This window comes from Haliotis rufescens, unplaced genomic scaffold (assembly GCF_023055435.1).
Source record: "Haliotis rufescens isolate VD_foot unplaced genomic scaffold, xgHalRufe1.0.p SCAF_7, whole genome shotgun sequence".
NCBI classification, from domain to species: domain Eukaryota; kingdom Metazoa; phylum Mollusca; class Gastropoda; order Lepetellida; family Haliotidae; genus Haliotis; species Haliotis rufescens.
In genome coordinates, this window is record NW_025964361.1 from 43,738,632 (window position 1) to 43,766,210 (window position 27,579).

Genomic DNA, 27,579 nt, shown 5'->3' on the forward strand with positions numbered 1-27,579 from the left:
ACATCAAACAAGTCACAAAGTCTGACCACCCGATCCCCCATGTCACCTCTGAGGACAAGCAGGGGTTACTGTGGACTTATTCTAACCCGGATCTTCACGGGGCGATTTGTAAGTAATGAGTGATTCCTATAATGATAGTACCGCTTATTTTCCTGACATGTCTTTCGTAATCTTTACAGAGCATCTGCATTGGGAAGTTTAGATTTAACAAAATTAAAGACGGTGCCATAAGAAGTTACTTTTATAACAAAAATATGTAACATATAATATTTAAACATCCTACCAAATTTCAACATTTTATATGAAGATTTATTTTACGAAGATACGATTAATAAAGTAAAATGTATGAGAACACTCGATCAGAAATAGAATTCAATATTGACGGCCAATTGTCATGTTGTATGAAGTAAGGAGGCCATTTATTTAAGGTTTCGGGAGCATTTGAATTGAATTTGAAAAGGGGGAAGGGGTGGAAATCATGTTTTGCCTGCACTGAAACTTTGCTGTCTTCATACATTAAATGAGGTGGCTATAATTGGATAACTGCTTAAATTTGTTTGTTTTGTTTGTTTTTTTGCTTAACGCCGCACTCAGCAATATTCCATCTATATGACGGCGGTCTGTGAATAATCGAGTCTGGACCAGACAATCCTGTGGTTGACATCATGAGCATCGATCCAAGCAATTGGGATAGGAGGACTTGCATCAACCAAGTCAGCGAGCCTGACCACCTGATCCCTCTTACGACAATCATAGTCGCCTTTTACGGCAAGCGTTGGTTGCTGAAGACCTAGTCTACCCCGGACCTTAACGGGTCGGAAAACTGGTTAAAGGGTGGGTTGGGATGAGAATCTATTTTCCCTGCTGTATCCAACAAACTATCTATTTGCTGAGCACCATCAAACAATCTATTCATTTTCACTATTAACACTAACATTTTGACGACGGTTATTTTCTAGAAAGTAAACTATTCCCTCCCCATAGCGATAAATGGATGCTACCTTATTTACATCTCAACTTGAAAACCAAAAAGAATTTAATCCAAACTGTCAACATGGATCTTTTTATGTTAAAGATTGCATACCAAAGGTAGACGATGTCCATGCTTGTGTAGTTGGGCTGACTGTTGGCCAAGTTGCTGTTGTTGTGGCTGTTGTTTGTAAAACAGATGTCACCGCTGTTGTTACTGTTGAATGAGTGGGAGTATTAGTTGTCACAGTTGTGACCATTGTTGGCGCAGACGTAGTTGTTAGTGTGGGTGTAGTAGTAGTTGCACTAGGTGTAGTGGTCGGGGTTGTGGACGTTGTTGGAGTAGCAGTAGTTGCACTAGGTGTAGTGATCGGGGTTGTGGTCGTTATTGGAGTAGAAGTAGTTGCACTAGGTGTAATGGTCGGAGTGGTGGTCGTTGTTGGAGTAGTTGTAGTTGCACTGGTTGTAGTTGTAGGAGTATTCGTCGTTGTTGAAGTAGTAGTTGCACTAGTTGTAGTGGTCGGTGTGGTGGGCGTTGTTGGAGAAGTAGTTGTACTACTTGTTGTCGGAGTAGGGGTCGTTGTTGTAGTCGTAGTTGCACTAGTTGTAGTGGTCGTTGTAGAAGTTGTTGTTGTACTGGTTGTAGTTGTCGAAGTAGTGGTCGTCATTGCCGGAGTTGTCAGAGCTGCAGTAGAGACATTCATTCAGTATTACGTCATAAAGAAGTATCAATTCATTCTTTCCATGTGTTATACAAATGAGAATCGCGATAAACACTAATGACAGACTGACTGAGTATGGTTTTACGCCGCTTTTAGCAATATTCCAGCAATATCACGGCGGGGGACACCAGAAATGGGCTTCACACATTGTACCCATGTCGGGAATCGAACCCGGGTCTTCGGCGTGACGAGCGAACGCTTTAACCACTAGGCTACCCGACCGCCCCCTAAACACTAATGAATTAGACGATCCGAGCTGCTACCAATTTCAGCGACCCGTGAAGATTCCGGGTTAGAATAGGTCTTCAGCAACCCATGCTTGCCGTAAAAGGCGACTAACGGGATCGGGTGGTCAGGATCGCTGACTTGGTTGATGCATGTCATCGATCCCAATTGCGTGGATGGATGCTCATGATATCAATCACTGGATTGTCTGGTCCAGATTCGATTATTTACAGACCGCCGTCATATACATGTAGCGGGAATATTGCCGAGTGCGGCGTAACAAACCAAACCAAAACCAATTTAAGCAGAGTGTTCCTTACCTTGACCTAGAATGCACCCAGTATCGGGGTTGGAGCTGGTGTCTGGACTGTTCTGGTCATCTGTGCCATCATAATCACCTGGAATCGAAGATATATAAACCGTTCGTTGGATATTCTATATCGGATAACACATTCTGCAGACAACAACATTGGAATGAGTGCGTTCGATGTAACGCCGCTATGGACAATATTTCGTTCATAGAATAGGTGCTAACAGTGAAAGCAAAAAGAGACGAAAATGTGAGGCGAGGCGAGGCGAGGTGAGGTGAGGTGAGGTGAGGCGAGGTGAGGTGAAATGGGGTTTAACGTCGCGTCCAAGATTATTGCACTTATATAACGACGTGCATGTCCGTGTGTGTGTATGTGTGTGGCTGCTTGTACTAGCCCGGACTATAAATACCCCACTCAGACACCGTATACTGACTCCGAGCCAACCAGTCCTTGTTTTAGCCTCTTCCTGTCGAGCGCAAGGCAGGGTAGGAACAAGTACCATTTTTAACGTCTTTTCGCAACCACGGACCTTCAGCTTTCCGGGAGGACGATCTACCACTAGACCATGGAGACTTTGAGACGCAAATGAGTGTCGTAGCCTTTTTACCATTTAGGACAGACAAACCGTAATCGTAATCAGGGTGATCATTATATTTCAGCATTCAGCAATATTCCAGCTATCTGACAGCAGCCTGTAAATAATCGAAGCTGACAAAAAAAACAGTGATCGATAACATGAGCGACACCCGACACCGTCAGGGTTCGATGATAAGCTTTGTTTTGCTTGCGAGTTTGTTTAAAGACGCACTCATCAATATTCTAGCTATATGACAGCGGTCTGTAAATAATCGAGTCTGGACTCAAATGACTGACATCATGAGCATCGACAATTGGGATACGATGATATGCATCAACCTTGATCCCAAACGGGACACGGTACAGTGCCGCATCACGCCACTGGATACCCATCTCCCCAAAAACGAGTGAGTGAGTATGGTTTTACGCCGCTTTTAGCAATATTCCAGCAATATCACGGCGGGGGTCACCAGAAATGGGCTTCACACATTGTACCCACGTCGGGAATCGAACCCCGGTCTTCGGCGTGACGAGCGAAGGATTAACCACTAAGCTACCCGACCGCCCCTTCACAATGAGGAAGAACCTATACTAAACTTCAATTCAACATGAGAGCAAAGTAAAAGCTATAAATAATATTATTGTCAAGAAGAAGGCTGATCATGATGATCTGAAATTTTTTCCCTACTCCTCTGTCTAAACAAATATGTAATAGGGCAAACTAACCATTCTATCTCAGAATAATTATTGTTATTTTATCATTTAACTGCGCTTCTATAAGAATATATATATATATATATATGAACTTTGGATGTGAAATACATGTACAGTAAATTACGTTTGTAACGAACACGCTTATGACGAACTGACAGGTATAACGAACTGTTTTTGGACCCGGCTCTTTGCTGTATATATTATCACATAAAACTCTAGATATGCTTATAAGGAACTACGGTTATAACGAACTAGAATTAGTGGTCCCCTTGAGTTCTTTGTAACCGTAGTTTACTGTATATGAACTTTGGATTTGTTTCGAAGGTCTGTGGGTTGGAGAATACCGCGGTGACACGTGGTCTTATGCACAGAACAGTTGCCAAATCCGATGACGTTAATAAAAGCGACAAACCCTTTCCATTCTCACAAGAAATAGAACCCACTGCACGATGACGACTACCAGTACATGTGTATTTGAATCACTGTACAATGGTGATGATACCAGGTGTTCGCGAAAAGTGCATCGCATCCTGCCCCACCTGTACGCCTATCCTGACCAGCATTTGTAGTGGAGAGTGGGTAGACTGATAACCGCACTAGGCAAGCTTCTTGGGCTTCGGTTCTGACCCACACTTAGTCAGATGAACTAGTTCAAAATATACCTCTGGTTACCCAGCGGTATTTGGATAAGCTCGTTGATAAGATAGTCATATGAATCCGAAACCTTCAAACGAAATGTTAGCTTTGGCTGAAGAAGCCCGTATGAACTATTTCCTAAAACTGCCTTTGAAAATAAAAATTGGCTGGTCACACTCTGCAAGAACATATGAAAAGACCAACTGTCATAAGCTTCGACCCGTGAAGATGTGGTGTAGAATAGGTATTCAGCAACCCATGCTTGTCGTAAAAGGTGACTATGCTTATCGTAATAGGCGACTAACGGGATTGGGTGGTCAGGCTCGATGACCTGGTTGATGCATGTCATTGTATCCCAATTGCGTGGAGCGATGCTCATGATGTCAACCACTGGATTGTCTGGTCCAGATTCGATTATTTACAGACCGCCGTCATATAGCTGGAATATTGCCGAGTGCGGCGTTAAACAACAAACAAACAAAACAAAACAAACGTAAGCTGTCACTAAAAGTGTGTTTATGTTTGTTAACCCACCAATAAAACATTGCTTGGCGTAGAAAGTTGACGCAGGGGCCGGGCTGAGCAGTTGAACAGGGCTGCTGGCTATGTAGAAAGTGCACGTCGAACCGTAAGATACGCCCCAACACTCCCCGGATCCTCCTGTGTAGGTCAAACAGTCATTCTTACACTGAGCGGCGCTCGATATCCCTGATATGGAGATGGTCACTAGCAAGTTTATATCCGCACTCTTAGTTTGTTGATGAAATCTGCAAGCTCCTGTGGAAATGAAAGCCAAATATATACTTTAATTACCGTTCGGAATCTTATATACAGACCACGAACAAGGGAACATCACTGAAACGCCTGCATTTGGCATTAATTTGTTGGTTTTAATTCAATCTCATTAAAATCAGATCTAAGTTCTCGCTACCGCTAAACAAAGATCTTAGTACATCCCATTGCGGGTCACGTCAGAACGACCTTTCGCGAACTCTGACCGACCACTGAAATGACTAACAAGAAGTCGACATCAGCCAATTGGAAAGAAGCTTTCTCGAGCTTTACGGCACTCGTTTCAACCTGGCGACTTCCATTTCAGACTACGCTTGAAAAATATGTTGACACAGTTCTCGATTAAAATTTTGAAAACTGAACAAACGAACAATCCGGAATGTCTAATATATGGTTGCGATTGTATGGTAGTGCTTCCCACGTACTTTGCAACGCCTCATCCGTTCAAATCATTTATCCCACGGCAGCGAGAGACAGACGATCATTGTGACGGAATCAGTCGTACTGGCCGTAACTGTCGTTCGGATTATCCCGTGTTAACAGTTTCGAGGTTGCATGATTAGAAGACACATTCCGACTGTCTCTTTCATGATCTGGTAAGCGACGCTTTGATTGGTCGGATGAAAGGTCGTTATGATGTGACCCGTAATGGGATGTCCTAAGATCTTTGTTTAGAGATAGCGAGAACTAAGATCTGATTTTAATGAGATCTGTTTTAATTCTACATTTAGATCTTAACTCTCAAATATGTATGCGCACTCAAACCTGGCTTACAAACAAGCTAAGCGATGCATGACTTACCTCTCACTTTCAACATTGTTACATGAAGTGACGGCAAATTCAGTTAATGGTTTTCTGAGACTGTTGAGAACTTTGCAAAAGCTGCAGTCAAAGGTCTCTTCCAATTTAAGAAATATATTGACCTTGTGAAGAAACATTATGTTCTGACATGTGAGCAGGGATAGACTCAACATAAGAATGCCTGTTTTCGTACACTTGTAAATGCTGTATGTATATGTCTGTAACTCTCCTATGGGGGAATAAGGGGCACACACACACACACACACACACACACACACACACACACACACACACACACACACACACACACACACACACACACACACACACACACACACACACACACACACACACACACACACACCGAGTTCATCCCAGAGGTGCTCGATTGGGTTGAGATCTGGAGATGTCGACGGCCAGGGCAAGGCGTTGACGTTGGCATTATGAAGGTAGTCTACCGTGACATGAGCTTTGTGCGGTGGAGCGTTGTCCTGTTGAAACAGCTCCCTCTGGCGGTCAGTGATTGGAAGAAGGTGAGCTTGAAGAATTTGATTAATGTAGAGATTTGCTGTCCTGGCCCACAACCAAGTCAGATCTCGTAGTGTAGGATAAACATGTTGTCTTCCATCTCGCCGGTGAAGATGAAATCGTGAATTATCGCTGAACCACAGTCATCACCAGTTTCTCAAATTCCAAGGCTGTAACCTATGGCTCCAACGCAAGCGTCGCTGTCGATTGATATGTTGCAAAACAGGGACGATAACTGGTCTTCTGGGTCGGATTCTAGCCTCGCGAAGATGGTTCCTGACAGGCTGGTCCGAGGACCAGGGATGCGTCCTGCAGTCTCCGTAGCTGTGGCATTGTGATGACGTAGTTAGAACAGTCGAATGTAGCGATCCTGTGCAGGAGTGGTAACTCTTGGTCGGCCGGTTCTCGGACGGTCTGCAGTGGAATTGAACTGTGTGTATCGGTCCCAAAGGCAAATGGTACCGTGCAACAGAATACTGCGATTCCCCTCTTTGGATAGGTCCTATGGCGATGTTCCGATCGGCAGCGCTGAATCTTTGCATTTTCGAACTTGAAAATGTTGACAATTGAATGACAAATTATTGGCTTATACTTGCCTTTTTATAGCCACTACCACGAGTTACGAATGCCATAACTTGCACGTGCATTTTTCTTGACTGTTTCCCTCCATGACCTATTTGAACGAGTGTGAAAACAATGCCGTTTAAGACATTGCAAATCGACAATGGCTGTGTTTTGACGCTCCGTTTGTCGAATATCAAGCCACCAACTTTTTCCAATAACATATATCCAATTTATATACCGGACTTTTGTGTAGTCAGTTCATCAGGCGTCATACCAAATGACGTTAAAAGATGGTACTTGTTGTTGCCCTGTCTGGCGCTTGGCATTAAGGGACTAAAACAAGGACTGGTTGGCTCGGAGTCAGTATACTGTGTCTGAGTGGGGTATTCATGTTAAACTGTGGCATGGTATGTCAGTGAGCTAGCACTTTAAATCGACATCAGTACAAGCAGCCACACATACACATTTGCACGTCGCTGTATAATTGTAATAATCTTGGACGTGACGTTAAACCCCATTTCACACCATTTCATTCACCTCACCTCACCTCACCTCAGATACCTCACCTCAGATTCCTCACCTCACCTCACCCCACCCAACCTCACCTCACCTCACCTCACCTCACCTCACCTCACCTCACCTCACCTCAGATATCTTCAGAGCCTGTACAAGTGCGCACCGCATTGTGCACTTTCTGCTGACAACGTTAAATAGTTTATATATAACGTCAACGTTAGATAGAACCCGTCTCGGTTTACCCACGAAACAGTTTCCATTGGACGTAAAGGCCAAATAGCAGTGAAACGTATATTAATGGATCACTGAAAATCAGTGGTGATAATAGGTGTCTGCGAAAAGGGTAAGCATGTCCTGCCTACCGTTCTTACCCGCCACCACACTAATGACATAACAAGGTAAGTGTTGGTCACCCGACAGCGCACAGCAGTATTCATGTAAACAAACCAGACAAACGAATGATGGACCAGACATCCAGTCACACTGAAGCACATTACTGTCTTTGTGAAACTTAAAAAGATATGTTCATTTTGCAATGCGTATGTTGTTAAAGGTTATGCATATGCACGTATGACCGACACTCGGTAACACACCGGGGCCCCGTTCCACAAAGCTATCTGAGGACTAACGCAGTCGTAACTCCCATACTTTAACATAGACTTACGACAATCGTAGCTCTATGATCGCTTTGTGGAACGGCCACATGGACGTTTCATGCAATATACGTCGTACATTTTGGGGGATGTGTTGTAAATCGCGGCTCTGTCATTTATTTAATGGGGGCAAGGAAGGCCCAGTCCTCTAAGGCGCCGCGATTCGCTGTGCAGAGTTGCGTCCCTTGGGCACGCCAAAAACCTATGATTATGGCTTCGAATCCCGGGTAACCCCGATTATGTTTTTAGGTTTGTCAGCACCATACCCGTTCTCTTGGGTTTCACTGAAGTGGTAAACGTCTGAGACCTGCATCACTTCGGGCTTTCCTCCCATATTCAGCTGACACGACGTGATATAACTTGAATACTGTTAAAAGCGGCGTTAAACCCAACTCACTCACTCACTAACTCATTTATTTTAATTAATTTTACCTCCTACAGACTCGCAGAATAGCATTTTCTTTTGACTGCATGACTCTGACCTCCAGGCAAATCCAGCACCACTCTTGACAATCTTGACGCACTTGTTAGACTGTTGGTTGAGTGGTTCCCCGTTGAACCAGTCATCCCAGGACGTCCCGTCTCCGTTGTGAGGAGTACAGCCCCCAGCCCAGCTGTACCCGAATGACGACAGGGAGGCGATGCCATGTAGGCCTATCCAGCTATCCTGGCTGGAACAAAATTGTGATATGAATTTTTTGCCTGATGCGAAATCAGAATCAATAAGGTTTTTTTTATAGCAATCTAAATTTTAAGAGACCCGTGAAGATCCGGGGTAGAATAGGTCTTCAGCAACCCATGCTTGTCGTAAAAGGCGACTTACGGGATCGGGTGGTCAGGCTCGCTGACTTGGTTAATGCATGTCATCGATCCAAATTCCGTGGATCGATGCTCATGATATCAATCACTGGATTGTCTGGTCAAGACTCGATTATTTACAGACAGCCGTCTTATAGATTGAATATTGCTGAGTGCGGCGTTAAACAACAAACCAACAACAACAACAACCCTGGTCTGTTGACTACTGACGTTATAGTAGAGAAGGTATGAAGTTGACAATGGTTTATGCAGTTTTCGCAAACACCAACATTACCTTACACATATGAGTAAGATTTCGGAAGTTTAAACTTCGGTGTACTATTTACACTAGGCCCACTGTTCCTGCATTTTTTTTGTCTTAGAGGGGATGTGTACACACAAAAATCATTTTCTATCTTTTTCTAAACAAAACGCAATTTTAGAATTAGTTAGTATCTGTGTTTGAAAATATACACTCATTTTTTTCACAGTGAGAGTAGGAAGCTCACAATTGTGTGAAAATGATATGCCGTTATGAGGCCTTCGTTTTTCGAGCTAAACAGGCCTGAGTTATCCCCCTTAGATTATGACGTAATTGGTGCCAATTCAACTGGGTCCCTGTCTATTCTCAACGCAAAAGATATCAAGTACCTTTTAGTGGTAAAACAACATGGCCTACGACACACTCCGGCGCAGTGGTGACTCAGCATAACACTATGCTGGCTGGCATCTGAGACGCAAGAATCCCACACCTGTACCTACACCACGTGAAGCGGCTCTAAAAAGCATGATGACGTCATAATGTTTATCAACTGGCACCAATGACGTCATATTGTAAGGGGCATAAGCCATGGTGTTTTTGTTATGGAAATAGAACACTTGGTAAATGTGAAAAATATAAATCATTTTAATGCAAAAAATATGTCAATTATTAGTGATATTTTTATATTTTTGTCTATGACACTTCTAGGTTAACACTTTTAATGTGGAAAAAGTACAAGAAAAATAGGTTCATTTCCGTGTGAACTTGCCCTTTAAGTTCAAGGGCGGTGGGATAGCCTACAGATTAAAGTGTTTGCTCGTCGAGCCGAATGGTCGGGTTCGATTCTCCATATGAATATTGGTTCAATTTGTGAAGACCATTTCTTGAGTCACCCCGTGATATTGCTGAAATATAAACATTGAAATAAGTATCACAGCGCCCATATATTTTGACCCTCATTCGCACGTTGATACTGATATATTTTTAATCTGTTTGCTCGCTGACTTGGATGATGCATGTCATCGTATCCCAACTGGATGGATCAATGCCCATGATGTCAATCTGATTCAGACTCGATTCTTTACAGCCCGCCGCCATATAGCTGGTCTATTGCTGATGGCGGCGTTAAACAACAAACAAACTGTAATCTGTTTGAAAGAAAATTTTGTCCTTTTCTGTACACCATACATTATGTTTAGGCCTGCGCGTGCCATTGTGGTAGGATGCAGCAAGGCAATACAGTTTGATGTTGAAAAATAAATTGATTTCTGTCTCAATAATTCGCTGTGGGGGACATAGCAACTGACTTTAGAAGAAAGATGGCAAATTATTAGAAATGCTGAATGCCGGTATGTCTCTCCGAGATATATTGCATGAGATGTCGGTCATCGTCCATCCACCACTAGCCGATTGGTCAGGAAACACCAGCAAACGTATGACGTCAAGACTGTCAGCGTTGAGGGCGACCCCTTGTGACAACTCAACAGGGTGAAGGTCTTTCCGAGACGTACCAGACGTCATCCATTCAGTTCAAGCGTCGAATGAAAACGAGTCTTCTGTCTGACAAAATGGTGCGAAGTCGGCTTAAATCCCTTTCTTTTTGGCTGTAAAATGCCTATTGTTTACAGCCTCAAGCCACCATTTACCTATTGATCTAGGTAGGTGGCACGAAATCCCTGCCAATGAACGAACGTGTAAACTCTGCGACATTAGCGACGTTGGTGATGAATTCCATTAAATTTTTTGTTGTCCTTTTCAAAAAACACCAACGGAAAATATATGTTCCAATTTCATATGCTAAAACCCAAATATGGTTAAATTTAAAGAACCTTTTATTATTTAAAAAAAATAAGTGTTGTAAAACACTTTGTACATTCTGTAATGTCATTATGAAATCTTCCATGTAAATCACTCCACCATCTCATGCATATACTGTTTGTACCTCATTTACAAAAGCTATTCTAAGTGAAAAGAAATCTATAATGTAAATGGTAATTCTATGGATTGTACCATGATGTATAGTTTGAATTCTCATGTGTCCAATTATAATGTTTATTCAAATTATTTGTTTTCAAGATAAAGTTATATATATCTAGATTATAGCCTGTGTTTTGTTTTTGTGATTACCTCGTATTTATTTTTCCATATAATAGAAAATTATGGAAAGTTTGAGCGATCTGCGTGGAGCAAATTTGCATATGTGTGTTCTACTAAGTAAAAGTTTAATAGCCACTATACTTCTCATTATATTTAAATGAAAATAACATAATTGTAACCGGAATAAGTTCAGCTTTATTTTGATATATAACACATAGAGATTGGACAATTGTAAAGACATTTATTGACCTCTTTGTTGAAGTACAAAAATGACACTCGACGCGGATTGCAAAATCGCGATTTTGAGGGTACCTCCACAAATATGATGAAAACAGGAAGTGCATCCCTGTATTTTCAATGTTAACATATGATTTCATGTTCAGGACATACTAAGGCTTCAGAAAAAGTAGGTTTTGTTGGGAGGGGGGGAGGGGGAGGGGGAGAGGGGGGGGGGGGGGGGGGGGGGTGCACGGTGGACCTAAGTAGCCCATGGCCTACGAGTATCCCGGCCTGAGTGTTAAAAAAGGTCTTTTCTCTTCTGCCCTTCACATAAACGTATGGAAAGAGATCTTCCGTGTTCGTCTTTGCCCTTCATTTACTCCATTAATTTCAATTGATGCAGATGGTGCAGTATATTGTCACTAGAATGCGCATATTTGATATAGTGGATGGTAATATGGAAGTACGATGAAGCATATGGGTGTTGCAATATCTGTTTCCAGGTGTATATTACCAAAAGCAACGTAAAACCATACAAAAGATGACACTTTTTGATCACCGCAAAAATAAAGGGAACTTAAAGTCAGTAACCAAATAAGTCCGTTTAATTACATGTAGACTCGGACTTTTTCATTAAGTTTTTTTAAATTTTTATTTCCTCCATGTATTATGGGGATGGGGTGGGTACATGGCAGGCAACGTCGCCCAAGGCGCCGCAATTCGTTGTGCAGTGATGTATCTTCTAAGTCATGCCAGGCGCGGGGGCACGGGTAGCCCAGTCGTCTAGGGCGCCGTAATTCGCTGTGCAGAGTTGCGTCCCTTAGGCACGCCAGAGACCTATGATTGTGGGTTCGAATCCCGGTTCGCCCCGATTATGTTTCTAGGTTTGTCAGCACCATACCCGTGCTCGTGGGTTTCACCGAAGTGGTAAACGTCAGAGACCTGCATCACTTCGGGCTTTCCTCCCACATTAAGCTGACACGCCGTGATATGACTGGAATACTGTTAAAAGCGGCGTTAAACCCAACTCACTCACTCACTCACATGCCAGGCGCTGGTCGTTGGTTCGAATCCCTCTGTCCTACTGAGTGTAGTCAATGGTTTGTTAGCACCATACACGTTCTATCAAAGTTCTGTGGTGAAGGTATGGACTTTAAACTGACACGCCGGGATGTTAAAATCGACTTGATCGTTACATGATCATGACAGGAGAACTGCTGTGATACGTCTGGCAACGACCGCTTTGTTTTGTGCGCAAATTGTGTGAGTGGCGGATGCTACCGGAAGGGAACGACATGGTTACCCTTTACGCGATTTCAGTGATCCATCCATATACTTTTCATCGCCGTATAGAATCTATTATCGACGTCAGTTACGGCCGTGAGAAAGCGATAAAGCGATAACATGAGACGAGAAAGCGATAGCACGCGAGGAGAAAGCGATAACACGAGGAGAAAAAGCGATAGCACGAGGCGAAAGAGCGATAGCACGAGACGAGAAAGAGATAGCACGAGACGCGAAAGCGATATCATATATCGATCGCGTTCTCATCTCGTGTTCTCGATTTCTCGCGGTCGTAAATGAAGTTTGTTAAGTTCGTGTGTTTGTGCGTGCGTGTGTGCGTGCGTGTGTGCGTGCGTGCGTCCGTGCGTGCGTGCGTGTGTGTGCGTGTGTGTGCGTGTGTGTGCGTGTTTACCATTTTGACATAACAAGCCAGAATCAATATTGACAAGCATTAACGACTGAACAACGTACAAATAGCATTTTGGCTTGGGAATACATAGCTTGAATCAATCAAAGCCTGATGGACAGAGAGACCTTTTGGGGTATATCACTGGCAATTACACGTTATTTCCCTTGTGGTTTTACAACTTGTAACGTGTAAGCTGTTATAAATAGTAAACGCTGTTGTAGCAACTGAGTGTCGTAAACACCGCCGTTCACCCATTAACAGACAAGGGAGCGTCAAGACAACAAATGGGCATACGTTTTACAAGCTGTGTCAGGAAGCGTTGTTGAATAAACACAATAGGCAATTAAACGAAACCAGTTTTCAGTTCGTTGCCAGTATTCTTTCACTTGACCGTGACGAAGTCTGTGGAGCTTGTCATTGTTGTCCGTTATACCTTGACTGAAAATCGCACAAAGAGACATGACTTTATCCTTAGGGATCCCAATTGTTAGTCTCTTCTTGCCAACCATGTTGGTCTGATAACAAACACTGGGCCAAGAAAATAATTTCTTTATACTTTTAAAAAGATGTAGGGGATCATAAAATATAAATGTAAATTCAAAGATACTTATTGCATCAAGGCCGGATGTGTAAGAGTTACATTATAGTAGGTTTACATATACATCTTAATGTTTAAGAAATCGTTTCTAGGAGAAATTACATTTTCAACATATAATGCCAGATTCCATGTCACAGCATCATCTTTAGAAGAGAGGAGAGAAATAAAAGCAGGTACAGGATAATTTGACAGATAGCGTTCTGGTATAATCTTGTTTCTTAGATGACAGTAATAAGGACATACAAACGGAAAGTAAAGTTCATTTTCAGTAGCCGAATGACATTATGCGTATAATCTCTTCGATGTTTCAGTTGACATTTTCCTTCCTTCATTTATCCTGAGATCTAACTGTCGAAGTCTAAATTAAATAAATGGACGTCTAAGGGTTTTTAATGTTAATGTAGATAAGTACTTTTCTGGGTGAATAGGAGTCTTAAAGGTTCTATGCACGTCACACCTTGAACTGTTTTCTATGGTGGAAGACCATTCTTGGTAAAACATATTTAAAGATTGTTTACGAAATAGTTTCAAAAAGCGTTTAACATCACCAACTATTTGGTTTAACCATACAAAGCCGTAGCCATGAGAAAACGAAGGGTTCTAACATGTGATGCCCATGTAACTTTACCCATGTCATTTGAATGTACAAGTTAATTATAAGCGAGTTTCGGAATTTGGCGTCCACACATTCCAAGGATTGTAAATAAGTATTTCAAACATCCGATTTGGGAATTGATATACAACGGGTATCTGCCACACTCGCCATAGACCGTACAAATTGGTGTTGAAGGACCAACGGATAAGATTTTTTTACAGGCTAAAAGATGTAGCTGTTCCAGATAGTCGTGTCGCTGAAATCCCCATACTTTTGATCCACATAACAGGATTGCTTGAATTTGGGCATCAAATAAAATATATATTCGCTGTAAAAGCTCCAACTTTCTTCGGGACAGACATTACATTAATCAAGGGCTTTTTTTGAACGTTTTGTTAAATCCGAAACACATTTCTTCATGTTCCTAGGTCAATTGGGTCCACATATGTGATATGGATTCAGAACAGTTACACATAAACCATCTTTCATTAAATGCCAGCCGACCTCCCCTTCTGAAAATGTCAATATTACTTTTCTCGTAACTATCTCATATTTTCCACTCGTTGGTGTAAAATATTATGTTGTTTTTGTAGTACAACAACAGAATCTGATACTAAAAAAGGACGTCATCGGCAAAAAGAAGCGTCAGATGGTCTTTTACATCTGGGAACATTTGAATATCACGATAACCATTAGCCAAAATGTAATAATACAGTTCACTAATAAAATAACAGAGCAACAGAGCTTGAGGGCTCAAGATACATCCTTGTCGTAAGCCAACAGAACAGTCAAAGACATCGTACATATTTGGAAAAGAATCTATGAATGGTAACTTCTTTATCATGAGTAACACAGCGTTTCGGGGTATTTACTTACTCCTTCATCAGGTGAATTAATGCTATGAAGCACCGAATATGTGTATGTAACACCAAAAGTAATAAGACAAAGGGGGAACTTGACTTAACATCCGTAAATTCTCTTCCTTATTTGTATCATAAATGCCATTCAAAGACTTGATCGTACACATGATTTGATATTTGAATACATACTAGCTTTCAATATAGAGTACAATCCCCCCTGTAGACCAATAGTTCTTAAACAGTGCCATAGTTTAAAACGATCAAGGTAGTCAAAAGCTTCTTTAAAATCGACATTTTTGGACTATTGCTTACAATGTAAACATATGATCTGATGTTGAATATATTTTTTCAAAAACCAGCCTGAGTTTCGGGAATCTTATCTGAGACTCGCATAATCAGCCCAATTCGTAATCCTTGAATTAAGTACTAATGTAAAACATCTTCTAAAGAATACTCATTAAATATATTCCCCTAGGGTTGTCTGAGTTGTTAAAGATTCCTTTCTGTTGTATAAGGGTAATTATCGAATAAGATCAGCTACTAGAGAATATACCTCTATCAAGAATCCTACTGGCACATTTATGAAGAAAAGGCATCATCTAAAATTTGGAACATTTTATCATTTCAACAAAAAATATGGTCAGGACCAGCAGCCTTCCTACGTTTTCGGTGCAGTATAGCGTCCAGAATTGCATTCTGTGATAGAGGTGTTTCTCAAATAAGTTTGTCAACATCAGTGTAACAAGCAGAGGAAGCATCAAGAACATCGTCAAACACATCACTGTCAGTGTTGAAAACGATATCATTCGTAAAAATACCTTTCATAAAATGAATAAGCCACTCAGCTTTTGAGATACTAGTAGTTCCCGTCATATTGCCAACAAATGTCAGTGGTGTACACAACGTCGAGACTGCTCACCTCCAGCAGCACAACAACCATTGAATGCCAGAGCCAGCACCGAGCCCAGGCCCTTCCTCAATTAAACACGCCTGGGACATGATAGGGTGACGTTTGAGTCAACGTCATTGGCCGCCGACCACGCTGGCCGAACTTGGCAAGACGCTGCAAGATGAGTGGGCCCGACTCCCTCATAGCGCCATTGGCAGACTCATACGCAGTCTAGTCTCGTCTCGTCTTGTCTAGTGAATGAATGTTTGACAAATCGTGGCAGTATTACGCACTACCGATTCATAAACGTCAACTTATAATTTTCCCACCTTACCCCTATCGTCCTTCAAGATCGTTGGCGGTCATAACATAACATTTGGCGATCATAATGTACTGTCGTACATTTGTACTTCACTACCAGTTGTAAAGTGTTCCCAATTCGTTCATTATTATCATACAACTATTACTAGAAACTAATATCTTTTTCAATTTTGGAAAATTTAAGTTTTTGTCCGAGTGTCCCCTACCTTTATAAGAGTATATAAGAGTGTCATTCGAAATGTGTTATGGTAGACATGTGGAGGACATTTCCAAATTTGACGCGTTGGTGCCAAGAAGAATATTCGATTCAATGAACTATGTTTACGCGTACCAAATGTTCCCGTATTTTTTTTTCAGGTGAATACTTGACTTGTCCTTGCATGCGTTTGTGTCGGTAAAACGGGTGGAGCAGGATACACTCACCTTTTCGCTAACACCTCGTATCATCTACTATTTCAAAGTGATTCATTAACGCATGTTTAGGATAATATTCTCGAACTCGTACAGTGGACTTTCAGGAAAGTGTTATTTCGTTTATTGCATATCCGAATTAATGTCTGAAGAACATGTGACTATATATTAAGAATTAGTTCAGAGCTTTATACCCGGCAACAAGCCCATGCAGATCAGATTACCAGCATTATTCCCAACCAGAATGACGGATGTCTTAGGTCTTAATGCAAGTAAAGCTTAACATTGTAACACTATATTAATCATTATTATAGTCCTGAGCATCCTCGATTATCCAGGGTAGTATGTCGCCATTCAATTATGATCCTAGTAATCACACTAGACCCATGCGATTCTCTACCATATCTTCGCCGATTCGAATGACAAGACACAAAACAGTCTACACTTAAAATTTGTGCAAAGCGACAAATGGTGATGTAACGTCTGAAACGAAGTTTATGTGACTATTGTTTTTAGGGTTTTATCATAATGTAATGGATATATCAACACTGTACTATTGAGGATGGACCATAAGGACAACTGTGAATCACGCTCGATCCAAGTCTACACCAGCAATGATCGCATGACTTGATATAAGACTAAACAAAACAGATAATAACCATTTACTTACAATTTGTTGTACCATATCCCAGTTTCGGCGTCAATCCAATCGAGAACGTCGGCCTTGGCCTTGGTCCTGACCTCCAAGAGGTTCATGGACCTGGCGGAACAGAATTTGAGCGCATCATTCCATGTCCGCTTTGCTTTGAATAGCTTTATCGTCGTCAGCTGTCTCTGGCTATCAGTCACTAAAACATATAAAATGTGAAGAAGTATTATTATCTATCAACAACAATGATTTACAGTGACATTTTAAGCTTACATTCCTAAAGCCGACTAATGAGGATTGGCTGGTCACAATGTGTAGGCTGGCTGATTTGTGTGTCATCGTACCCGGTCGGCGTCGATCGTTGCTCATGCAATGGTATCCCACCACCGTTGTTCCTGTTGGTTTTCGTGATCAAGGTTCGATTATTTAGAGCTTATTTAGAGCTTATTTAGAGATATGACTGGAATATTGATAATAGCTGCGAATTATAACATTCACCCATTCGCATAATTTTAACCAGTAAAACAAACATTTAGAAGAACAAATAATCATCTTTGGTCTGATAATTTCAATAACTGCATTTTCAACGCTTTAGCATCCATACTAAATCAATACTCGTAAAACGTCAACGCCAGAGAAAAACTCGATAAGCCGAAGAAGCAAATTCCATTTGAGATAAAAGGAAAAAAATGAATACCATATGAATGAACCCCTGAAGGTCATTCCACATTAAGCTGACAATCCGCGACATAACTGTAATATTGTTCGAAGCGACTTTAATCCCAATATACACACCCATTGTATTATTTAATTCATTCATTTTCGCACAAATAGACGTTTTATATAAAACATTATCGGAAAAAGGGTTAGGAACATATAACTATGTATACTATACTCCTCACAAAATGTTAAGCAACAAGTATTATTTTCCGTGCAACATTCTCATCAGTGTTGAATGCCATCAACTGAGAACAAATTCAGGCAGGAGAATTACCTACGAATACTCGACTTAAAGCCTTTTCCATGTAGATTTTCCTGATAACACTGATACCATCGCCTGAACACAACCACCCTCAAAACACACATGCAAAATGCACGACATGCATGTTTTACACACTTCACCATGCACCCTGATTGCAGAAAACTGCCAGCAAGGGCAATTTGTCGACATTGACACTTTAGACATGGCTAGGTGTCACTTATATTTAACGCCAACTGAGGTTGCTCAGATTGTTGGAATGGTACAGGGGGGTCTCACCCAAACTGCTGTTGCCAATCATTTTAATGTTCACCGCAGTGTCATCTCAAGAGCGATAACTCGATACCATCAAACTGGACTCATGACAGAGAGACCACGCACAGGTCGTCCAAGGGTGACAACTCCTCGCGAGGACCGGTATTTAGCCACCCTAGCCCGGAGAAACAGGTTTACCATGGCCAGATCTCTCCAGAATGACCTTCAGAGAGTTGCAGGAAACAGAGTCTCAACACAGACAGTAAGAAACAGACTTCACGCTCAGGATCTGAGGTCCAGACGACCAGTACGACGTATCCCACTGCCTGCACACCATCGACAACAGAGACTTGCTTGGGCCAATCAACGCCGTAACTGGAGGGTCAATCGCTGGCGTAACGTTCTCTTCACAGACGAGTCAAGATTCTGCCTTGACTTCAACGATGGTAGGGCACGTGTGTGGAGAAACCGTAATGAACGATACGCCAACTGTACAATTGCTGAACACGACCAGTACGGAGGTGGATGTTTGATGATCTGGGCTGGCATCAGGGTTGGACACAGAACTGATCTTGTGGTCATCAGACGTGGTACCATGACTGGAGTACGGTACAGGGACGACCTGTCACACCTGTGATCATTCCCCTGGCACAACAAGCAGGTCCTACCTTCATCTTTATGGATGATAATGCTCGTCCACATCGAGCAAGAGTTGTCACTGATCTTCTTCAGACCAACAACATCACGCATATGGACTGGCCTGCAAGGTCTCCGGATCTTAATCCCATTGAACATGCATGGGACATTCTTGGAAGGCGTGTTTCTGGTCTTCATGTTCGTCCTCAGAATCTGGATCAACTTTAACAGGCCTTAAGGAGAGAATGGCAAAACATTCCACAACAGACACTTGATAGGCTTATCTGGTCATTGCCAAGACGTGTAGAAACTTGCATTCAAGCTAATGGTGACATACACGTTACTGAACATTGGATCATTGTTTCTTAAATGACTTCAACTCAAATTTAAAGATTTTCATCTTTCAGTGCAGCACATTTGCACAACTGTTTTCATGATACTGTTTTTGATCATTTGTAAACCTGTTAGGCATAAACGCTTTTCAGGTCCCTTTGAGGACAATGTGTGTTTGTGCTCTTTCTTTGTATTGCTTTAGTCAGTTTTTAGGTATTGGAATATATGAACATGGACTGACACATAATAGATTTGTTGCTTAACTTTTTCTGAGGAGTATATATAAGTATAACTAAGAATGAGTGAGTGAGTGAGTATGGTTTTACGCCGATTTTAGCAATATTCCAGCAATATCACGGCGGGGGACACCAGAAATGGGCTTCACACATTGTACCCATGTCGGGAATCGAACCCGGGTCTTCGGCGTGACGAGCGAACGCTTTAACCACTAGGCTACCCGACCGCCCCTAACTAAGAATGAATTTATATGAATGATTATGAATATACTGAAGAAAATATGTTTAAATCCATTGGAATATTCTCCCATTACCAGACGTGTCATCAAATCCAGATATAATTTCACTCTGCAAAAACATGATACGTCAGTCCTTGGTAGATATTAACACCGAGGTTAAGGAGTTTAAGTAAATATTTTACGTTAATCACATGCACAGCCGGATCACATAACAAAAGATCGAACAGAGAGAACACGGCACACCCATGACTGATGTACCTGTCAATATGCACTGTACCATTAATGCAAATGACATGCAATGCTAAACTTTCATACTGAACTCAATATACATTTTAGATTTGTAAGACGATATTGAATTCAGTTGTAAATACCGAGAAATAAACACACTTTGAAAACAAAATGTACTTGAATTCTTAGGTACATATACACGTTGTTTAATCAAAGGAAAGTCGGTGTCTATTACTAGTCTTATCGATGAGACAAACATTTCATGCCTTTCAACACGCAACTCCAAATATCTACATGCATATCGCTACCTAATTCAATCGTTAAATAAATATGAAATCAATGTGCAGGCACGCTTGTTTCTTGCACGGTTTGACGCGCTGGCCTGTACGTCTTCATAACTTCTTAAATAGTACATTGTTGTGGTAACTAAATGTATTACAAAATATTATTCATATTATGTCGTATTATTTAAGGAATATTTGAATTCCGTTTATATCTACCGCGAGGAACATATGAAATGTATTTAGAACCATATCGCCTGTGTCATACTCTGAATGATTTCAAATATTCCCAGATGAATTTAATTGTTAAATCTAAGAGTTGGATATCAAAATAAGAATCCTCTTTGAGAGTGAGTGACTGAGACTGTGAGTATGGTTTTACGCCGCTTTTAGCAATATTCCAGCAATATCACCAGAAATGGGCCTCACACATTGTACCCATGTCGGGACTCGAACCCGGGTCTTCGGCGTGACGAGCGAACGCTTAAACCATAAGGCTTCCCTGCACGTGCACCGGATCTTTCCTACCATTTACGGATATGCCTGCCCACATCATGACACTTCCACCGCCCTATCGGTCGACTTCATGAATACAGTGTCGAGTGTAGCGTTCATTTCTCCGTCTGTAGACAAGCATCCTACCATCATGGCGATACAGCATGAACCGCGACTCATCACTGAACGATATCCTTCTCCAGTGCACTAGGGTCCATGGTCGAACATTTCTGCTCCATTGTAGACGTGCACGACGAGGATGTTGCCGCAGAACGGGCGCTGTATATGGTCTCATTGGCCGTATCCCATGCTGTCTTAGACGATTTCTGATGGTTTGCGCTACGACTCTACGAAGACCAGGAACATTGTTAGCTGTGTATGCGGCACTGATTGTCCGGTTGCGAAGATGCAACACCCGGATGAAGCGGTCCTGCGCCGCAGTTGTGACCCTGGGTCTTCCACTTCTCGGTCGATCTCTTGTAGAGTTGTGGAGTCTGTAGCGCTGCCACAGACGATAAATGGTACTCTGCCTCACGTTAAAGTGCCTGGCTACTGATGTCTGACTTTCTCCAGCTTCCAGACGTCCAATGGCTCTGTTTCTACAGTCTTCAGTCTTGGCATCATGAGAGTCACGTATACAGAACATCGGAGGGTGATTCTCAGCAGGGCTGCCAAATTTTTATACCCATCGGTATAAAGGTTAAGTAGCCGTTTTTGCACGTGCAGCATGCTTACAGGTTTTTCTCCATGCAATTTCTCCCAGTATGGTTTCAAGATGCTGTATTTTGGCGACAAGTCACCAAATATTGGGTTCGGGGTGCAATACTATTACATGCATAACTGGTTATGGATAGCTGACAGTGAAGAGGACTTCTGTTGAAAGTCTGAAGATGTTTTATAGAGTGATGCCAGCTGAAAAACAGGATTTCTGGTTCTGATGTAAGAGAGACATTAAATTTGTAGAAATTATAAACATCAAACAAATCATTTAACAGTTCACCTGTTGGATTATATATTTCTACAGTACCATATGCTGGTGGTGAGAGGAGACTATAGCATTGGGATTGGGTGATCAGGCTCTGTGACCTGACTGATTGAGTGTCATCATGATGGTGTGGAGCAGTGCTCATACTTTCAGTCACTGGTTTGCCTGGTCCAGATTCAATCATGAAGACAATCTCACCCAAGTGTCTTTTGACAGCAAATAAATCAACACAACATTACACAAGTTTTAAACTCCAAGGTGTGATTCTATTTATTATCTAAAATCATTCTTCAAACTTTTTCAGTTTGAAAACAGTAATCACGATTGTCTTGAGTGTGAAAAGCACAGCTAACCAGCTTCAGTGGCAGAGACATTAGTGATGTCATTTGATTGTGATGTCATGGTAACCTATGACTTCAGAAATGGTCTGCAAAGCATTGTGATGCAAGTTTATGGGAGATATTGCTTCATTTCACCCAAGGATATCTCCTGTAGAAGCCAGTTTGGGATGATAAATACAGGTCGCAGTGTAATAGCTGGAATTCTGTTAACAACATTGTTTAACCACATTAATGCACTCATTCACTCATGTCACATTTAAAGATGCCTAATCTTACTGATTTACCCCATTAAACCTTAACATTGATAACACTGATTTATTATCACCGAACTATTTGATATTTCTTTTTTATTTACAACACCGATTTTTAACTTGCTTTCAAGAACAGAGAAAATATATTTGACAGCGACTGTTTACTTGCGCCGTATTGTTCAACTGAGAGAGCTTTGTAAGTACACATGAAGAGATCTAATAAAGTTTGATAGTAAGTCCTTGTACTAGAGAGAAGCTACTTTAAATATATAAGTAATATCCATTTCAGTGTTTATACTAGTTACCTGGCAGCTATCAACAGTGTGATTAGTGGAGTCTTTGTACATGCCATTGTTGCTCAATCATATGCCATCAAATATCCATACTTAACTATTGTCGAGTGCTATGTACTCTTTGAACCTACCGAATCAATAGATATTAAATTTGTTCTGTTTCATATTCAGACTTTAAAAAAAATGACATTTTGACTCGTTAATACTGTGGAAATAAAAATGTTTACAAATGCTAATTTACAGCTGAAAAATAGTGAAATAAAGTGGTAATAAAACATATTTCTCTTAACAATGCCTTTAATATTTGTTCTGGGTAAAACAATTTGTCTTACAGAAGAGTTATAAATTAATGTTATGAAACCATATGAAGTTAAACGTTACTTATCATGAGCGAGTGAACGACTTGGTTGTAACGCCACTTTTAACAGTATTACAGTTATATCGTGGCGTGTCAGCTTAATGTGGGAGGAAAGCCCGAAGTGACGCAGGTCTCAGACATTTACCACATTGGTGAAACCAACAAGCACGGGTATGGTGCTGACAAACCTAGAAACATAGTTGGGGCAAACCGGGATTCAAACCTACAATCATAGGTGTCTGGCACGTCCTAGGGACGCAACTCTGCACAGTGAATTGTGTCGACAAGTGGGCTACCCATGCCTCCATACTTAACATGATTGTTTGTTTGTTTCTTTCTTTGTTTGACGCTGCACTCAGCAATATTCAAGCAATATGATGGTGGTCTGTAAATAATCAAGTCTGGACCAGACAGTTCAGTGATTGACATCATGAGCAAGATTCATGCAATTGGATGACATGCATCAACCAAGTCAGTGAGCCTGACCACCCGACCTGTTAGTCGCCTCTTACGACAAGCATAGTCACCTTTTAAAACAAGCATGGGTTGCCGAAGACCTATTTTAACCCGGATTTTCATGGATAACTTTACATAAGAAACCCACAGAGACCACACTCACACCAAACTGTGAATCTGAATGTAGGCCTTGTCAAATCAGAAACACCATCTGCTATGTTAAAACATATTTTTATCTCGCCAACAGCCAGCCCAACTGTCACATCCACTTGAATCATTATCACATTCCTTATCATGCTCCAGATGAACTGTCCAGATCAATCGTAAACATGCATCAACTGGAAATTACTCGAACAGGAGCAAATGAAAAACACTTGACATATTTGCATTACATAAAACTTCAAATTCCAGAAGACACTGAAACTTGAATACCAACAGGAAAAAAGAATTTTTAGATGATAAATAGCACTTTTCTAATCACTCTAAACTGAAATAATAACGTTTAAAAACAAATTAACCAAAAAATTAAAGATGTGAATTTTGGTCCCATCTGTTGCACAGTTTGTGTTGAATTAGCTAAAAAGAAATGTGTACATGGCATAACTTACATGGTTACAATAATAAATATATTGCACATAATAATAAACGACAGTTACGACACATGGCAAGTGATTTGCAGTGGAGCTAAATCACATCAACGAACAAGTTCATCTATGACAGACACCCATGACCTTGACATTCAAAAAAGCGACATGCACAGGTCACACCGACTTAAAGTTTAACTTGGCAACTTAAAACCAGATTACCTACTAAAACACACCAAAGAAGTGACGTTTTTTTCTGCCTCACACATGCACATGTAAGGTCAATATTCACAGTTAGCGATGACATTTATATTGAGTTCAAGCCTTCATCTTTAATAACAGTCAAGTTTGAAAAACAGATTTCTGCTATGCGTTTCTTTTTTTGGCCAGTATACATCAAACACAAACATACGCTTCACTTTTTTGTATTACGAGGGAAGATATCTGTTCGGTGATATCTTTTGTTGTGAAATTCCTGTGAAGTGAAGCACATCGTAAATAACGTCTTTTCTATGTAATCACCATTGTTAAATCGTGTATATCACGACTTTTAAAAAATCGGAAAATAAAAATACAAAAATTAGTAATTAATCATGGGTATCTGTGATTTATGAAAACACCAAAAATCAATCTGAGACGTCGTGAATAACCCTAGGTTCGTTTTAGTGTATTATAGAAAAAAATAGTAAACAGTAAAATGTAACATATCTGTCCATGCTTATTGCTCGTCCTTTGTGCGCTACTGCCAGGTATTGTGAGTGAATGAGAGAGCTGGGGTTTAACGTCGCTTTTAACAGTATTCAAGTTATATCACGGCGTGTCAGCTTAATGTGGGAGGAAAGCCCGAAGTGATGCAGGTTTGCTTACATGAATACATGAATACTGCTTTGCGCTGTCGGGTGACCAACACTTACCTTCTTATGCCATTAGTGTGGTGGCGGGTAAAAACGGTAGGCAGGACATGCTTACCCTTTTCGCAGACACCTGGTATCATCACTGATTTTCAGTGATCCATTAATATACGTTTCGCTGCTATTTGGCCTTTACGTCCAATGGAAACTGTTTCGTGGGTAAACCGAGACGGGTTCTCTCTAACGTTGACGTTATATATAAACTATTTTAACGTTGTCAGCAGAAAGTGCACAATGCCGTGCGCACTTGTAAGGCTCTGAAGATATCTGAAGTATCTGAGGTGAGGTGAGGTGAGGTGAGGTGAGGTGAGGTGAGGTGAGGTGAGGTGAGGTGAAATGGGGTTTAACGTCGCGTCCAAGATTATATAATTGCGTGCGTGCACGTGTGTATGTGGCTGCTTGTACTAGTCCGGACTGATAGTGCTAGCCTACTGAGATGCCATGCCGCAGTTTAACATAAATACCCCACCCAGACACCGTATACTGACTCCGAGCCGACCAGTCCTTGTTTTAGCCCCTTAATACCAAGCGCCAGGCACGGAAACAACAAGCACCAATTTTTAACGTCTTTGGTATGACGGGGCCACTTATTACCACTTCGGTGAAACCCACGAGCACGGGTATGGTGCTGACAAGCCTAGAAACATAATTGGGTGAACCGGGATTCGAACCCTCAGTTCGGTTTCTGGCGTGCCCAAGGGAAGCAACTCAGCACAGCGAATCCCCTAGGTTGCTAAGAGACTATTTTAATGGGGAATCCCCATGGGGGATCCACAATATAAACTATATAACTTTAACACTAATAAAGCCTCGCTTCTTTTCCATGTTATATTTTGGCTGGAATGGGACTCTAAATAATTAAGTTATCAGAATAATATATTTCTAAATTTTTAATTATTTCAATAATATATTTCAAAATATTTAAGTTATATATGAAATGTAAACGCGCTTTTCTTTGATTTACTTAACAGTTGAAATTAATTTACGTTTTTTTGTTTTTGCAGCCGCCAGCAACATTCCAGTTATATCTTGGCGGCATGTAGACGAGTTTGGACCGAACAATCCAGTGACCGAGAGAATGGGTAATACATTACTCTGTCGGTGTACAGTGTCAACGATCTGCAAGTCACAAGGCCTGACTACTCGACCAAACTTTGTCTCCTATCAGCATTAATATCAAGCTTGGACATATTCCAACCCGAGTTTCCACGTAGGTTAAATGATAGTAAAGTGTGGAAAGTCTTACCTCCACTCAAACTCAGCAACCAAAGTAATCCGATCAGAAGAACCATGCTATCTGAAAGATGGAAAATGTCTCAGTAAGAGCGTGTACGTCCTGGCACAGACTCACACGATCCCTGCAGTGCCAGGGATAAATCAATACAATCGATCAACGGGCTCAGCCAATACCTCAACACATCGTAACAGTTCTGACCCACTGCTGGTAGATGTGTAACTAAGGGGAAACAACACGGTAATGTTAATATAATTCCCCAAGTGTTTTGTATTAGGTGAGGTGAAATGGGGTTTAACGTCGCGTCCAAGATTATTGCACTTATATAGCGACGTGCATGCACGTGTATGTGTGGGTGTGGGGCTGCTTGCACTAGTCCAGACTGATGCCGATTTATAGTGCTAGCCCACTGAGATACCACGCCGCAGTTTAACATGAATACCCCACTCAGACACAGTATACTGACTCCGAGCCGACCAGTCCTTGTTTTAGCTCATTAATGCCGAACGCCAGACAGGGTAACAACAAGTCCCATCTTTTAACGTCTTTTGGAACCCCGGACCTTCCGCTCTCCGGGCGGACGCTCTACCACTAGACCACGGAGGCGGTCTGTTTTGTATTAATGACTTTAAGCTCATATCATTGTGAGATAAAGGAAATACATCGTTATCATCAGCCCATAACCAACTTTTTTTACGAACCAAAGAGGATGCGTGTATAGTACTCTTATATTGGAGACATTAGAATCAAAGAACACTGGACATAAATATATATTACACACATGTTTATGACTTAGTCGGAATCGTACACTGTATCGCTGAAGGTATTCCTATAAACCCATTGCGACTCAATTGCGAACATGTGGGGAATCTGGTTGATTGGACCCTTGTATTCCACGCTGGTCGTAAGAGGCGATTAAGGGAGCTGGGGGTCAGGTTCGGTTGATGCCTTAACGTGTCCACATACCCCATGGCCAGACGGTGTATGTCGTCGGTCACAATATAAAAGGTGGATTGTCTGGTCCAGTTGATTTTGTACAAGACTGGGGTATTGCTGAATGCGGCGTTAAACAAGAAACACACATG

General features: G+C 41.4%; 1 protein-coding gene across 1 annotated transcript in view; it reads right to left on the reverse strand.

The window, feature by feature from the left end:
* LOC124132693 (mucin-2-like) overlaps window positions 1–26,642 on the reverse strand; it is a 59,584-nt gene extending 32,942 nt beyond the window's left edge. Inside the window, exons 1-6 of the mRNA XM_048388176.1 lie at window positions 26,507–26,642; window positions 17,421–17,598; window positions 8,440–8,678; window positions 4,688–4,930; window positions 2,237–2,314; window positions 1,085–1,654 (exon numbers count right to left, since the gene is read on the reverse strand). Of these exons, the coding sequence (XP_048244133.1) occupies window positions 1,085–1,654; window positions 2,237–2,314; window positions 4,688–4,930; window positions 8,440–8,678; window positions 17,421–17,598; window positions 26,507–26,552 (1,354 nt within the window). The 5' untranslated portion in view covers window positions 26,553–26,642. The remainder of the gene's footprint in view (window positions 1–1,084; window positions 1,655–2,236; window positions 2,315–4,687; window positions 4,931–8,439; window positions 8,679–17,420; window positions 17,599–26,506) is intronic.
* Between the last annotated feature and the right edge of the window lie 937 nt (window positions 26,643–27,579).